We start from the raw sequence: 17,820 nt of genomic DNA on the forward strand, positions 1-17,820 counted from the left end.
CCACCAGCTTCGTGGCTCTAAATCTTGCCACCTTAGTCCAAAGGCCACGCCTTGACATGCAGGGCCCAAGACCTCCTGCTATCCCCATTCCTCCTGTCCTCCTCCCCACCCACCTGCTCCTTCTCTCCATCTAGCCCAGAAGTTCTCCCTCCCACTCCACACCTACCCCCACCCGCTGTGCCCCTCTACCATTGTTTCCATTATTTTTACCCCTCGCCCCACCATCTACTAGTCACATTTAAAACTTCTTTCCCTCATAGAGTTCACCCAGCTTAATCCTCTGTTAAGGGTTAAATTGAAGTTCTAACCCCCAGTTCCTCAGATCTTATTTGGAAACAGTATCATTGCAGATGTAATCAGTTAAGACAAGGTCATGCTAGAGTAGCATGGGTCAATCCAACATGACTGTGTCCATAGAAAAACATAAATTTGAACACTGAAATACCTTCAGAGGGAAACGCCATGTGAAGGGACAAAGCGGGGAAACAGCCAAGGGGGCAGGCCTGGAGCAGGTCCTCTCTCACAGCCCTCAGCAGGAACTAACCCTGCCGTTACCTTGATTTTGGACTTCTAGCCTCCAAAACTGTGAGACATGTTCTAAGCCACGCAGGTTGTGGTACTTTGTCACAGTAGGTTAGCAAACTAATACACTTTCTCACATCTATTTCCCCAGCTTTAAATTCCCTTCGGTTTATGCGCCCAGTTCAGCCCGCTGTGCCAGAGCTGTCCGCCTGCTGCCTTAAACCTGTTCTCCGCTGCTGTCGCAAGCACATTTCTGACTCCCTAACAAGATTCTGATTCCTCAAGGGCAAGCCTTCCCTTTGTGCTTCCGTTTCACTCCTGACAGGGCCTGGTGCCTAGCTGACCTGCAGAGCAGGCTGAATTAAATGGAGTTTACCCTGGAGGGCGATTCCCTGCCCCTTGTCAGTACATTACCGAATTTCTCTAAACCCACGGAGGTCAGACAAGAGGCCACCAGCTCCAGGGTACTAGAACAGAGACTGACCAGTAGCCTCGGGGCTCCTGTTGACTTTGGGGAACTCACAGAGTCATGGGGTGTTAGGTCTTGGGGGGAAACCACAGGGAGAGATCATAAACCTCTCACTTTGTAAAGAGGATGCTGAGGCTCTGGGGCGTTAAAATCTGTCAAATCACAGAAGGCACGAGCCCAGGCTGGCACTGGGCCTGATTTCCTGACTCCCAGACCAGTGCTGGAAGGGCTGCCTGCCTTGCGGCAGGAGGACAGGCTAACAAAAAAGCATTCGTAGGGCAACCTGGGCTAGATCTCTATGGAGGTTAACATGCTACAGGCCTAGTGATTTACAAAAGCACCAGTACAATTAACGTGAAGGGAGAGGTGATTAGAACAAAGGGGTGGGAGCAGCAGTGCGGGTGGCAGCTCTGTAAGACAAAGGGTTCTGCGAAAAGTCGGTGCCACTGCACAGTCATGACAGTCACTGTGTCACACAGAGCGCAGCGGTCAGTTGGTGCTCTACCACAGCCCAGGGCAATTCCTGTCACTAGTCAATATTAGGAGTGGCCTGTGGGGGGCACACCTGTGTGCCTGCATGTGAACGTGGTGTCGCCACCACTATGTGTTGATGCACTGAAATTATTCCTGGGTCCAACTCATGAAAGCAAGAGCCCCATTCCAAAGCCCAGGCTTTCCCAGAACAGAGTCAAGAAAGAGACAGACATTAAAATTCTGTACCCAACTAAAAAAAGGCATTTAGTCCAAACACAAGAGTATATTACAGCAAATGATTGAATAACAATGTAACCATACAGCCTGTAGCCCTTCAAAAATTATGCTATAAAGAGGTTTTAATGACCTGAGAAAATACTTATGATATTAGGTTAGGTGGAAAATGCAGGGTTAGAAAAAAAGGGTATATTCAGGAACTCAGCCATGGAACGCAATATGCACAGGGGGGGAGGGTTCCAAAATGCTCATAGAGTTTAGCTGTGATTTTTAACCTACTGTTTATATTTTTCTCCTGGATATTCCAAATTCCTATGCTGAGCATATATCATTTAAGGAGTGTAAAGCTAATTGTGTTTTTATGTTTAAGACACTAATTCTGTGTTTATGAGGCAATATAAGTGGTTAGGCCCGACCTCATTCTCTGTAGCTTTGCAGTGATTGTACTGCTCTGTAATCCAGAAATAAATTCCTCGGCCAAAAGGAAAGCCCACCCCAGAGGGGTCAATCCATTTACTCACATTCTGAATACTTCTGGAGTTGGTCAAATTCTTCTGGGGTAAGGGAGACCCAGCGTTCTTCACTCATCTTTAAGCTGGGTGTGTGTCCTGGGGGCCAGAGGCGGAGTTTCGTTCACCAGGGTGAAGATGTGCTCCAGCACAGGGCCTGGCTCATTGCAGGGATGTGATAGACAAGCCCTCCAAGGGGCTTCTTGAGGCCCCAGGTGTCTATGGTAGCAGCAGGTACCTTTCAGCAGATGACAGAAGACCTCTGCTATTCCTCAGGCAACATCATTCTTTGTGTAGGTAAGGTCGATTCAGAAATCCTTGCTGTTCCTGAGCAGAAGTAGAAAAGACATTGTGGAAGAGAGTGTTAGAACACAGATGTCATCTTTTATTATTAAAAAAAAAAATCCTCAAATTTTCTTTGGTGGAAGATTTATAGAAGGCAGTGTGTCTCAAGGGAGAGATGTTTCCTCAGGGGAGTCTGAAGGAGACATAGAGACCAGACCAGCACAACTCCAGACAGGTGTCTGACTGGGGTGGAGCTGTGTGACCTGTAATGAATAGGCGGCCATACTCCTAAAGGCTGAGAAATTCTTAATGTCTCCATGAGAGGTGGTAGTAGAGGCACCTCAGGGCATCCTCAAGGCATGAAATGCCTCAGGCTGTTGATGCCTCATGTGTAAGCACAGGGACATGTCGGTGATTTGAAAGGTGAGCCATTCTCTCTACTGGTTTCTAAATTCCACCATTAGAGCTGCTTACTTTCCCCTGATGAGTCACTCTGTACATTCAAATACATTTCCCCACCCCCAAGGCTGGCTAACATGTTAGTGACTGAAGCAGTTAGTTCTCTTTCTTGTAAGAATCATAAAAAAGTGACTAGAGGGCAGGCCTGTGGGCTCCAGTGTGGAGGGTCCTGAGGGAGGAAAGGGGGATGGATTCGGACACTTAACATCTTTTGCTTTGAGCCTCTCCTAACACAGTGGCTCTGTCAGTCATACCATCAACCATTAAATCAGTTCTGTGGGTTGTAAAATTAATGTGGTGGACCAATACCAACACTTAAAAACACGAAATAGAATAGGATACAATGGAATGGAATGAAGTTGAAAATAAGAGTGCATCTCCTTTCAGTTATATATACATGTATATACTGAACATAATGTAAAATGTATTTCTCATTTTGGGTTGAGGTTACAAAAAATGTTGGGAAGCAATCAACTTAATAAGAAGAGAAATAAAGACCGATATTACCAAAGAACAAGTCCAGTTTCAATAAAACAGGATCCATCGTGGTGAGTCAGCGTTTAAGGCAAGTCTGGGGAGCCTGGAGCATACGGAATGGTGGTGGTGGTGGTGGTGGTGGTGGTGGTGGTGTGTGTGTGTGTGTGTGTGTGTGTGTGTGTGTCGGGGCGGGGGAGGGGTTGGATGAGACAACCCGGGGAGGAGGCAGATTTGGACGGTTCTTTGGAGGAGCGTATAGACTTGGTTGGTGTGGACCTGGAAGGCTGAATGAGAGCTGAAGGAAAATGCTGGAGATTTGGGCTCTGTAAGGAAGACCTTCCACCAATCAGGAATCTCCAGCAATAGGTGGGACTGCATGGCAAGGGAGTGAGATGCCTGCAACCCTGGGAACATCCACGTTCTGGCTTCTCTCCTTAAAAAGTCCAACTCTCTCCTGAATCCACTGGCCAACTGGATGCTGCCCCTTGGCTCCTGCTGTTGCCAAGGTTCCCAGTGACTAATTGTCAAATCCAGTGGGCACCTTGCAGGCCTCCCTTACTTCATTTGCTCTCTCTGAAGCTTTTGCCATGGCGGAAGACAACCCTCTTAAGACTCTTATCTTTCTGAGTGTTCTTCCTCAGTCTCCTTCCGCCTCTCCTTTTGCCATCATTAAATACTGGTGTTTCCAGAATCCTACCCTGAGCCCTCTCCTCAGTCTACATCCCTCCTCTGAGGGCTCTTATCCACTTCCACAGCTTCAGTGACTGCCACGTATGCTGCTCCAGCCCTGAGCACACGCCTCAATCCAGATCTGAATATCCAACTGTCACTGTGACTCCCTTATATGTCCCAAACTACCCCAAACTGGCACCTTCCCATACCCTCAGCCAGCCTCTCCTCTGCATTCTGGGTGTACCCCGAGAGGAGCCAATACTCAGCCAGGAGCCTGAGGCTTACCCTGAGCATCTCCCCCTTTCTCTTGCCAAACTCAAGTACTAGTCCCAGAGTGTGACTGTCCATTGTGTGTTCCCCCCTCTCCATCACACCAGCCAGTTCATCAACTCAGACCCTCATTCTTCTCTCCCCTGGTCTCTGACAGCAGCCTCCTGCTGCTCCGCCTGCTTTGGGTTTTGCTCTCCTCCCCTTGGTCCATTCTAAATTGCCATCCAGATCATATTTCTCTTGGTAGTAAAACTCTTTACTGGTTTCTATTGCCTATAGAATAAGATGGAATCTTCTTTTCATGATACACAAAGTCTTTATGATCTGGCCTCTGATTGTCAATTCAGTCAAAAACCAAAGGGTGAACTTTAAAAATATTTCCCATCATACTGGGGAATTCAACATTACAACTGGTATTACCACTGCTGCTGGACACTTACTTTACACTGTGCTGTATGCTTTACATATATTTATTATAATTTAGTCCTCATGACAACCACGTGCTGTATGCTTTACATATATCTATTATAATTTAGTCCTCATGAGAACCACGTAAAGTAAGCACTCCCTTCCCTATTTTTAGATGAATAAAATGAGGCAAGTTGTTTAGTGGATACAGTAAGGAGAAAGAAGGAGCCCTCAATGCTTTTGGATAAGAATGCCTCTCTGGGGATCAAGTCAAGATTGTGGAATAGGTAAACACTGTGCTTACCTCCTCTCGTGACCACATCAAAATTATAACTAAACTGCAGCACAACCATCATTGACAATCACCTGAAGTCTTGCTGAATCAAAGCCCTATAACTAAGGACATACAGAAGAAACCACCTTGAGACTGGTAGGAGGGGCAGAGATGTGGAACAGGCTGGTCCCACACCCACGTCTGACCATTAAAAATTGGGAGGGATATCTTGGCTGTGAGGGTTCCCTTCAGAGGAGCCCCAAACCAGGTTCCCCAGCCCAGGGTTTCAGTGCCGGGGAGAAAAGTCCCATAAATTCTGGCTGTGAAAACCAGTAGAGATTGTGGCTGAGTGAGACGGAGGGTGACTGGACTCCCAGATGCTCCTCTTAAAGGACCTGCACACAGATTTACTCACTGATGGACTCACTTGCTCTGACCTCCAGCGATGGGGCAGCAGCTCAAAAGATACCAGGGATATATGGGGAGGAACTGAATTGTTAGGCTTCAGGGTGAGAGCTGGAGGGGCAGCTTTCTCTGGGACAAAGGAGTTGGAGGAAGCCATTGTTTCTTTGTTGAGCCCTCCCCCATCCTGGCGTGTGAATGTAGGTAGTCACCATATCTGAGTCTCCATCAATCTGGCTAACACCATTGGTTTGCCCTGATTCCTGGCCCCGCCCAACTTTTGGGCCCACCTAAACTGTTTCCAGTGGAATTTTTTGTACAATGGCCTGCCTTGGCTCATGCTACAGACTTTCTTAAAATCTCTCAAAGGTTCTCAAAACCCTAACAAGCAGCATCTGGCTTTAGCAATGTCCCATAGCTCTGGCTGAGCAGCCCTAAGCTCAACACTAGCAATAGTCAGCCTTGGTTCATGGCTTGGATTTACAAGGCACCTCCAAGCCCCGTATGGATGGCAGCCATCTACAGATTGCTTCACGGCTTGTGTCAGGGGGCCCCAAGCAGGGCATAAGCTGCAGCTGAACTTGGCCTGTTGTGGGGCTCCTCCCAGGAGACCCTGGGGCTGGCATGCCCAGAGGCCAGCTTTGAACCCAGCCAGAGAAACACCTGACCACCTTCAGGGATGACACACCCAACGGGCACACTGGGCAGGCACTAGAGCCCTGCTAAAGCGAGTCCTGCTCTGTAGGGTCCGCCCCAGCACAATACCTCCTCCACTGTAGTCAAGATCACAACCAATTGGCCCAAGGGTTAGTTCCTACTATTGATGTGCCAACAGTAACCAAGGCTCAACTACAACAGTAGGGCACACACAACCCACACAAGGGACACACCTGGAATACCCGGCTCAGGTGACACGGAAGCCTGCGTCACTGAGACCCACAGCACACCTACTATATAAGGCCATGCTATGAAACCCAGGAGACATAGCAGCCTTACTTAATAGATAGAAATTAACACAGGGAGGCAGCCAAAAAGGAGAGACAACAAAACATGTCCCAAACAAAAGAACAAAACAAAGCTCCAGAAAAAGAATCAAACAAAATGAAGAAAAGCAATCTACCAGATGCAGAGTTCTGGTAACTGGTAACTGGTAACTGGTAAATAAAACTCTGGTTATAAGGATGCTCAATGAACTCAGGGAGAACTTTAAGAAAGAGATAGAAAACATAAAAATAAAGATAGATAACATAAAAAAGAACCAGTCAGAAATAAAGAATGCAATAACTGAAATGAAGAGTACATTAGAGGGAATCAACAATATATTAGATGAAGCAGAGGATTGAATAAACAATTTGGAAGATAAGGTAGCAAAAAATACCCAAACAGAACAGCAAAACAAACAAACAAAAAGAATTAAAAAAAATGAGGATAGTTTAAGGGGCCTCTGAGTCAACATCAAGTATACCAACATGTGCATCATCAGGGTATCAGAAGAAGAAGAGAGAGAAAGCAAAAATTGAAAGCCTATTGAAAGAAATAATTACAGAAAACTTCCCTAACCTGGTGAAGGAAATAGACATACAAGCCCAGAAAGTGCAGAGAGTCCCAAACAAGATGAACCCTAAGAGGCCCACACCAAGACATCATAATTAAAATGCCAAAGGTTAAAGAGAAAGAGAAAATCTTAAAAGAGAAAAGCAGTGAGTTACCCATAAAAGAGCTCACATAAGACTGTCAGCTGATTTGTCAACAGAAACTTTGCAGGTCAGAAGGGATTGGCACAAAGTATTCTATGTGATGAAAAGCAAGGACCTAAAACCAGGATTACCCAGCAAAGCTATCATTTAGAATAAAAAAACAGATAAAGAGCTTCCCAGACAACAAAAAGCTAAAGGAGTTCATCAACACCAAACCAGAATAACAAGGACTGTTAGAGGGATTTCTTTAAGACACACACACACACACACACACACACACACACACACACACACACACACTCAAAACTATGAATAGTAAAATAGCAATAACTACATATCTATCAACAATTACTTTCAATGTAAATGGATTAAATCTTCCAATCAAAAGATAGAGTGGCCAAATGAATAAGAAAACAAACCCCTTACATATGCTGCCTACAAGAGACTCACTTCAGATCAAAAGACACAAACAGACTGAGAGTAAAGGGGTGGAGAAAAGATATTTCATGAAAATGGAAACAAACAAAAAATCTGGGATAGTAATACTTATACCAGACAAAATAGACTTTTAAACAGGGCTATAACAAGAGACAAAGAAGGACCCAGTAATTCCACTTCAGTGTATTTATCCAAAGAAACCCAAAATGCTGCTTCAATGGGACATGTGCATCCAAATGTTCATTGCAGCATTATTTATAAAGGCCAAGGTGTAGAGGCAGCCTGGGTGTCCGTTGATGGAAGAATGGATAAAGAGAAGGTGGTACATATATACTCGTACAATGGAATATTGCTTGGCCAGGGAAGAAAGTGTGTTCTTGCCATCTGCGGCATCATGGATGGACCTGTAGAGTATTGTGCTGAGTGATGTATGTCAGACAGAGAAACACAGATGCAATATGATTTCGCTTATATATGGAATCTAAAGAACAAGATAAATAAACAAACAAAACAGAAACAAACTCATAGATACAGAGAACATTTTGATGGTTGCCAGATGGGAGGGTGAAAGGGGGGAAGGGATTAAGAAGTACAAATTGGTTATTACAAAGTAGTCATGGGGATGAAGGGTATAGAAAAGGAATATAGTCAATGATACTGTAATAACTATATGAGTATGTATGATGTCAAATGATTACTAGATTTATTGAGGTGATAGATGGGAGGTGGTTTGGGGGGCAGGGTGGAAAAGGTGAAAGCATTAAGAAGTACCAATTGGTAGTTATAAAATAGTCATGGGGCTGTAAAATAAAGCATAGGGAATATAGTCAATAATATAATAATAACTATATAGTCCCAGGTGGGTACTAGACTAGTCAGGGGGATCACTTCTTAAGTCATATAAATGTCTAACTATTATGCTGTACACCTGAAATTAATATAAAATTATATTGAATTTTAGCTGTAATCGAAAAATTAAAAAGGAGGGAAAAGATAAAGGGGAATAAGAGGTCCCAATTTCCAGGTATAAAACAAATAAGTCATGGATGTAATGTACAGCATAGGGAATATAGTCAATAATATTGTGATAGCATGGCACGGTGTCAGATGATTGCTGGACTTATCATGGTGATCACTTCTTTAGGTATATAAATATCGAATAATTATTGTGTACCCCTGAAACTAATATAATATTGTAAGTCATCTATATTTTAATAAAAAAAATTTTTTTAAAGAATGTCTCTCTGATCATATCGCTCTGCATACATTCAGAAGTGTAGAGCTCTGAGAGGACCCACAGACACAGTGCATGATAGGGCACCATGGAACTTGAAATCAGAAGGTGGGGGACTCAATCATGGCTCTGCCTCTTACTCACTATTTGACTTTAGACAAGTTTTTCAGCTCTTGAACCTTGGTTTTATCATCTCAAAAATGGAAATACTAATAAAAATCCCACTGAGTTAGTGTTAGGGTTAAGTGAGCTAATACATGCAAAAAACCCAACCCCAAATCCTACTTATTTAGCTCAATGCCTATCGTAGAGTGGCACCCCATAAATAGTTATTATCATGCTATTGCAAATACAACACAGCAGTATGACTTTAATATCCACCTGACAGAAGTTGGAATGTGCCATAGATTTCTAAACGTGGTCTTATCTTGCTCCAGGTTGTGATTTTCTAATTACTCATCAAACTTTGACCTACTAGTTTCACCATCCACTGAAGATTCTTGCTGGGATTAATTATTATTGTGATAGTGAATTTCTAATTCTATCATTCCTTCTATATTTATTAGTTGGGATTCTACTATAAGGATGAGCTTTCCTTTTTCCTTTATTTCTTTTTATCAGTTTATATATATTTTTGCTATTTATACTACATATAGCATAAATAAATATCTAAAACATACAAACAATATTTAGGTAAGTATAAATGGATATTGCATTTAGATATAATATATATTTACTTAAATTAATGGATTCTTATTTTATTAAATGTGTTATAATCCATGACTATCATTATTTGTTTTGATTATCGAATTGTCCCAACTTTGGTCAATGAAAGCTCATTCAAAATGGTTCTTTGTTCTTTAGAAATAGTCCCATCATCATTCTTTGAGCCTATCTTTATTTTCTGGTACTACAACATGTTTCAGGCTTATCTTGTACTTCCTCAGTCCTAGTCCTGAAGTCAGTCATTTCCCCAAAGCCCTGATTCCTTTGACTGGAGAATGGCAATTGAAACCAAGGTTTGAGCACTAGTTGTTCTCATTGATACTGGGGTATCATTGCTTCTAGATCCTATCAGGAACAGAGCTAGGAAATATATGCATGTATACACACACATCTAATCTCTCTCTGGCTGTCTATCTGTCTGTCTCTATCATCTATTTATCTACCCTAAGAAATACCCTAAGTTCATACTCATACCTCCAAATACATTCTAACACTACTGGGTCAATTTTAGCCTTCCTCTTGTTCCATATTTTTTTTTTAAAGATTTTTTTACTGGGGAATTGAGGGGATGGGAACAGTGCTGGGGAATTGGGGGAAGGGGAACAGACAAGTTGCTGTCGTTTTGTTCTTCAGTCTAGTTGTGGAGGACGTTGCTTCACTGGCCCAAGTTGGCACCATCATTGCGCTCTTCCTGGGCGAGGCACATCAGTCGCTGGCTTCTGGACGGCCGCTCACTGCGGCTGCTGGCCACACATGGTAGCCCATGGCAACCCACTGCCACAGGGGCTGCAGCCTACGCCGTCGCCGGCGACTCACAGCAGCCCAGCTCCAAGTTGAGCTGTTGTTCAGCATCTTAGCTGTGGAGGGCAGTGTCACTGGCCCTCATATGTGGGATCCGAACCGGGGCCCTCTGGCATCCCAAGCGAGTTCTTAACCATCGCACCACTCGGCCGGCCCCTCTTGTTCCATATTTTTAAACTCCCTTCTCCAAAAAACTTTGTTTTCATTATCTACAGAATACTTATTTGCTCAATCCTGAAACAGACAAAAAGTTGTTTCAGAACTGCTAGCCACATCACTGTGAAAAACAAAATAGAGCTGAAGATTTATAAGATTTATTTATAATTCTTTAGTCATCAGCAAAAAACATACCCTCAAAATACTGTTTTCAAAAATTATTTAGGTTAGTTTTTTCCCACTCCTATTCATTTCTGTTTGCATTTCACTTAGGGTTTTTTCCTCCATTCTTATTGATTCTTTTTTAGTATGATTCCAAAAGTCAGAACTTTATAAAAAGGTATACTTTTCCCCATTTCTTTTCTTTCCCCCATTCCTTTTACTCTGTTCCCAGCTCCCTCCTTTGCATACATTCCCACTCACTCCTTATAGTTTCTAGTTTATCTTTTCTGTGTTTATTTTTGTACCAGTGAGCAGATACATGGATATTTTCTTATTTACTTTCTTTCTCTTACACATTATGGATTGTCTTTCATACATCTTTTTTTTTCACTTAACCATGTACCCTATGAATCACTCTGTATCTATTCATAGAGATATTCTTCATTTAGAACCAAATCTGACTCCAAGACTTACTCGCTTAAATCCTTCAGAGGCCTCTCTTGGCCTCCAGGATAAAGAGCAGGCTCTTTAGCTAGTTCCAGAAGATTCTTTTTTTTTTTTTAGCTGAGCCATCCTGCTACCTGTTGGCAGCTCAGCGGCAACTCAGCTCAGGCCGGACTCGAACCGCTGTTGCTCAGAGCTCAAACCTTTGAGCGAGCTCTTAACCAACTGAGCCACTCAGCCGGCCCTAGAAGATTCTTTACCCATGGTATAACTCACCTCCCCATCCTCACCTTAATTATCTCCTGCCCCACGTTTCACATTCTAGCTAAATTAACCTGTCTACTCTTAGCACTTGGCAATGTGCCTGGCACATGGTAGGACCTCACAAACATTAGTTAGTGGACTGACAAACACACCATGCCTTTAATCTACCTGGAATGTCCTTCACTCCTTACTTCCCATAGCAAACCACGATTCTTATGCCTGCTTTCACTTCTTTTCTATAGCTTTTTTTTTAAACTCTTTGAGCAAACTAAGCTGTTCTCCCAGCTGTGTTCCCATAGAACATCTAGATCCTCTATATTTCTCTATTCTGATGCCTGACTGATAACAAACATACAGGCTGGTAAGAGCAGTGGTACAGATATGCACAGGGAAGTATGGGGTCATCTAATGTGTCTGAAGCAGGGCCAGGGACATGGAAAAAGATTCCTGAAGGAGCTGAGGATGAGTAACAAGGTAACAGGTGTATGCTGCAATAACTCAACAAATATTCGTGTTATTATCACTATTGTTCCATTATAGCTCAGTGCTTGGCTTCCTGGTGGGTGGAGCTGCACCACTATTGATTTCCATCCAGAAAAGTTAGGGGCTTGAAAGGCTGTCTGACTCTCCAGATGGTAACTGCAGACCATGCTCCCACATGATGGCCGCCTGTGGTTTTCTGCCTTTTGATAGAAATGACAGCTACCATACAAGAGGACTTGCTCCTGCTGACATCACCCAGCACTTCCCTTTTCAGCAGCCTGCTTCATTGCTCCCATCTTGGGTGCTCTTTACAATATGAACAGTCTTCTTATTGAACATCTTTCCTGACAGAAAAAAAAATGTAATAGGGTTTTCTAAATAACATTCAGATTGGATATTGTCAAGTTTGGAGGCAAAAAGAGTGTTTTATGACTCTAGCTATTCCACTCTCAGCAGTAGCTTCAGCTTCCCAGGCCTCAGTTTCCTTGTCTATAAACTGAGGGGGTGGGAATAGCAGTTTCTAGCTCTGTAATTTCATATACTGGATCAAACTCTATTTGTTTTGAACAGACGTCAGCATGGAAATCTCATGTCAGAAGGAAGACGGCAAATTCAATGGGTATTGAATTGCTCCTCAGGTCTCTCTATTCATTTGAATGAATCAGCCACAGCCAATTTACCCAGGAACAAACACCTCTTCATTTCCTTTTCGCTCTCATAAAAACATTAATTCATGAATATGGCATCAGATTGGGGGAGCTTATTTGTATGCATCTGATGATTTAAAACAAACCCATAATGAGTATATTTTTTATTTGGGAAGAATGGCTAAAAGCTACAAAGATAAAATGCCCCCTCTCTTTCCAGACTTGTAAGGAGTCCTATCTGGATGACTGCCCCATCTCTGGGCTTTTGCTCTGGCTGAACCTTCTTCAACTGTCACTCCTATGCAGCCTTTGGAGTGCAGTTCCAGTGTCACCTACTCTAAGACGCTCCCTTTAAATACTTGGACTGGACGGGGCATATCTTCTATGTTCTCTCATAGCTCCTTGGGCTTTTCTCCAAGATGGCATTAACCATACTGCAGTGTGCTTGCCAGCTCTTCCTTGTGAGACTCTGAGCTCCTTCAGGGTAGAAGCGGTGTCCTGCCTGCTTTGTAGCTGTAGCCGCTATAAGATTTCTAAGGGCTCATTTCTTGACCACGAGAATGGTGGCTCTCAACCTTTTTTGACTGAGGCCATCTGCATGGAGCAGACGATCCTGCCACCCTTGTTTGCATGTCCCACTAGAAAAAGAACGGGGTGGTAACAAATAATTGGAGAGGAACAAAAGATACAAGTTGGCATAAAATTGTTGATAACATCATTTATGAGTCACTTATTTTATAATAAAAAAATATGACTCAGTGCACACATTTTATTAAGATAATTAGGAAGTATGATAAAAAACCATGGTGAATGTTTAAATTTTTAATAATTTATTACAGTAAAAGGCACATTACCATTAATCCCCCTCAAAATACTCCCCATCACTTTGAACACATTATCCCAGTAATTATTTTGAGGGGGACTAATGGCAATGTGTCTTTTACTGTAATAAATTTTTAAAAATTTAAACATTCACCATAGTTTTTGATCACACCTCGTACCTATCAACTATAATCTATAAACATAATGGTCACTTTTTATGTTTAATCTGATAATATGTTGGGAATTATTTAAGTTGCTTGAATTCATCAATGAATTGTCACTATTGCGGTAGTTTGTTATACTGGCGGTCCCCCAGAAACCAAGCCTTCTGATATGCATGCCCTTTTTAGTCCCTTCTCCCTAAGTCTGGACTGTGCCTGTGACTTGCTTTAACCAACAGAATGCAATAGAAGTGACCCTGTGCCGATGTCAAGCCTAAGCCTTAAGAAGACCCAGCAGCTTCCCCTTTTGTGTTCTTGGGAGCACCAAACTGCCAGGCAGAAGAAGTTCAGCCACCTTGCTGGGGACATCCCAGAGAGACCACAGGGACAGAGGGAGGCTTAACATTACTTGGAGGAGAACTGAGCAACCTAGCTGATGATGAGAACTGAAGCCCCACTGTAAGATCCCAATCAAGCCATTCCAGCTAGCACTCCGTCATTGAAGCCATCCTAGCTGTGGTGTTGGACATGGAACCCTTTTGGATTTTACAACCTTAGCAGACATGGTACTGAGCAGAGATCAGCTGTCCCTGCTGAGCCATGCCTGATTTCTTGATGCACAGAATCATGTGGAATAATAAAATGATTATTGAGCCACTGAGTTTTGGGGTAGTTAGTTATGCAGTCATAAATAACCAAAACAACCATATAAGCACGTTTGGGGTCAGATTATGTATATATCTGTTTATCCAGAGAATATGCATGATTCATTCTTTAACCACAATTTGTTCATGTCTTAAAATCTAGTAATTGGAAAATTAAAGACCTAAAATACCTTTGCTGCAAATATGTAGCATTGTATGCTGTTGGGTTAACCAAATATCCTCCACAAACTAATATGATAATGATGAAGTTAAATGAACTACAATTTCTAATTGAAAAGCAAGAAGAGCAGTAGTTGAACACCACAACCAACTCAAAACAAGTCTGACTTGGCAATGATAACAACCTGACTTTCCTGCAGGTCACAAGATTCTAACCATCTGACTAAATGCTGAGGCAGTAGTTGCTGGGCATTTAGAGGCAGCTTGACTTCACAGATAACCGAATTAGAGCCCTGGGGAACTTAGTAATGAGCTAATTTGAGTTTACGAATAGCAAATATGAGTAATTCCTAATAACTCACTTAGTAAATTTCCAGCATATAGTCCTAATACAAACATAAAAATAAAAGTCTTGGAATTATGTGTTGCCCATAGGAATTCAGAGAGGACTTGCCTTTGAGGACTTCGCATTCCATCAGTGCCCTCAGAGCAAACATGAGAATCCCCGCTTGGGGAGAGCTGTAAATGTGTCAGGCTGAACAGAGCTGCTCAGGTGTGTGTGCGCGTGCATGCGTGTGTGCGTGCATGCGTGTATGTGTGTGTGTGTGTGTGTGTGTGTGTGTGTGTGTGTGTGGCCGAGGGTGGGGAGGGGACAGTGGGGATGGGAGGGCTGGTACCTAGCAGAGGCGTGCAGGCTCCTGGGAGAAGCTGAAACCTGCTACCTGAGTGGGCTGTCTTTGGCACAGGCAGGCAGTGTCAAGCTGGAGAGTGTTAACAGCTCAGGGGCATCACAGCTTGAGTGTGGATCATTCATTCATTTATTTATTCACCCATTAAACAAACTATTATAATAAAAAGCCAGAACAGCAACCTCCATTTATAGACTATAACACATCTGGTGCTTTGCACACTTCCTCTGTAATAGTCACCAAACCCTGTGAAGAAGGCATTTTTTTAATGTCCATTTTACAGCTGTAAAAACAGCCCCAGAGTAATTTTCCCAGGTTCACCCACCAGTAAGAGACAAAACTGGTATTCAAACCCAAGTCTGTTTAGTTCCAAAGCTTGTTGTCTTTCCTTTCACCATAACGTCTCTGGACGAATAAGTATTGAGTATGTCAGGGCCAGAACCTGTGCTAGGTAATGATACCTATACCAATAAGACAACCCTGGAGAACCTAAACCCTCAATCTCAAACCGGAAGGTAAATTGGAGGCCAGAGAAAAAAATCCTGGAAAACCAATATTATTTGAGGGGGGAAAGAAAGCCTACATTATATTAAACATAAACATAGAATGGAATGCAAAATAGTAAGTGTGAAGTAACATAGGCAACTTAAAACAAAATTTGCTCTCGCCCTGGGGCCACCTCTAACTGTTCTCAAAACGTGGGAGAATGTTCACTTGGCTTTCTCACTCCACGTTGCTACAGTAGGGATGCTAAAGAAGCCGGGTTGTAAATTGCAACACCAATGTCTGATTCTGGATTCCAAAGCTGATGCTGGGAAAGGACTGTGAGAGGAAGCCTCCTTCACGAAATTACTTACTGGGGCAAATGACTCATCTCCAGTGTCAGAGAATCTTCTGCCCAAAACATCAAGCACAAGTCTGGCATTGGAATTAAGAGACCAGAATTCAAATCTTGGCTCTACCACTTATAATTATGAGACATTAAACAAGTTGTTCTTCATCTCTAACTGGGAATAATAATAGCACATGTTTCACAGGGCTGTTATAAGAATTACTTGTAGAATGTTTATGAGAGTCATAGCAAGTAAAATTTCTATCAGTTATTCTTAAAGTGTGGTCATCACACTGGCAGTATTGCCATCACCAGGGAACACGTAAGAATAGCAAATTCTTGGAACCTACCCCAGACCTACAGAAATTCAGGGTGGCTCAGCAATCTCTTTTAAGGAGCCCTGGAGATTCTGACCATGCCAGTATTTTGTAAACACTGCTTTACATTAATGTAAGGGGCAAGACTAAGAAGAGAAGCTTGGAATGCCTGGAGCTATTCCTTCCCCTTAAGGGGGCCCTGAGGCAGGCAGGTTCTAATCTCCCCACATCAGCTGCAGTTTCCTGAGGCAAGGAAACATTACGGGGAAACCACATGCCCATGATTGTCTGTCACCCTGCCTAGTTCCTGAAATTCTCATGTTATGACTTATATTCCCTGCAGAATTTTCCCTTTTTTACAATCTGGATCTATGTTTCATACTCCTCCTGTGACATGTCGTGCCAAATACCGGGGATGCCAAAAATGTGTATCCACATGACTTGTATTCATCTTTTGTTATCGGTATATATTGAGTACTACAATTTTAATACAGTTTTTTCCTTTCTTAAAGTGTGTATTTTTTTTGGCACCCTCTGTATATAATGTCAGGAGGGAACAGAACAGATAATGGGAGTTTCATACTGTAGAGTAAAGGGACAAAAACAAACAAACAGAAAAATCTGAGGTGAGAAAATGATAGTTCTATTCATGCTGCAGCTCATCTCTATGTCAGAAACAGAATTGTCAGGAAAGAAACACCACAAGACATGGTATGGGACTTGGGTAGTGTGGAAAAAGACAGCATTGTAAATGTACCAGGTATTGCGGTTACAGAAATGTGGTGTGTGCTTGTGTGTGTGTGTGTGCGCGCGCGTGCATGCACGCATGCACGTGTGTGCATGTATACAATAACCACGACAAAACCAAAACATTCAAGTTTGGAACAGTGTGTGAAATCACATTAAGGTTAGTAAGTTTCTTTGGACCAGGAGGGACTTGTGGTGAGCTAGCCCATGAGCATTCTCTACTCCATTCTCCCTCCCCCCTCTCTCCTCTGACACCCCCTGATCTTTCATTCTCTAAGCCTCCTTTCCTTTCCCTTCCTCCACTTCCTGCTTTCCATAACAATATAAATAATAGCTACCATTTACTTAAGAGTCTACTACCTATTCTTCATTAATATAATTCTCAAAATATTCTTTCAAGGTAGGTATCATTATGCCAAAATACCTAGGATCCAACTCTTTGCAGGCAGTTGAGCCATCATTCAATCCCATGTCTCCCACTCAAAGCCCATACTCCCTCTGGTATCTGTGCTGGTTTTAGACCTAGGAATGATTGAAAACTGCCTCAGGGCTGATTTTTCTGGCTCAATCCAGAAGCCCAGAATTTAATTTGTGGAAGGTTCTGGGCAGTCATGTGCCTCTTCCTCCACCAATTCCATAGAGCTAACAAGTCCTAATGGCCAATCATGCAACAATGATTCAGCACCATGGACATCAGCATGCAGGACCACTTATATCTCATTCAGTCCTCAGACAATATGGCCCTGGATGGTCCTCTCCACCCCAGAGGTATGTAGGGCCCAGTTAGAAAAACACTCATTAATAATAGCTAACCTTTACAACATGCCAGCCTGTCTTAAGAAATTTATATGAATTGGGCCGGCCAAGTGGCGGGTTGGTTAAGAGTTGACTTGGGATGCCAGCTCTGAGCAGCAGAAC

At 42.9% G+C, this 17,820-nt stretch overlaps 1 protein-coding gene across 9 annotated transcripts in view; it reads right to left on the reverse strand.

The window, feature by feature from the left end:
- DGKG (diacylglycerol kinase gamma) overlaps window positions 1–17,820 on the reverse strand; it is a 219,974-nt gene that overhangs the window by 174,328 nt on the left and 27,826 nt on the right. For all 9 annotated transcript variants that reach the window (XM_019669018.1, XM_019669047.1, XM_019669027.1 and 6 more), the window contains exon 2: window positions 2,224–2,538. In XM_019669018.1, coding sequence (XP_019524563.1) covers window positions 2,224–2,290 — 67 coding nt within the window. In that variant the 5' untranslated portion in view covers window positions 2,291–2,538. The remainder of the gene's footprint in view (window positions 1–2,223; window positions 2,539–17,820) is intronic.

The sequence above is a fragment of the Hipposideros armiger genome, unplaced genomic scaffold (genome assembly GCF_001890085.2).
Source record: "Hipposideros armiger isolate ML-2016 unplaced genomic scaffold, ASM189008v1 scaffold_14, whole genome shotgun sequence".
NCBI lineage: Eukaryota > Metazoa > Chordata > Mammalia > Chiroptera > Hipposideridae > Hipposideros > Hipposideros armiger.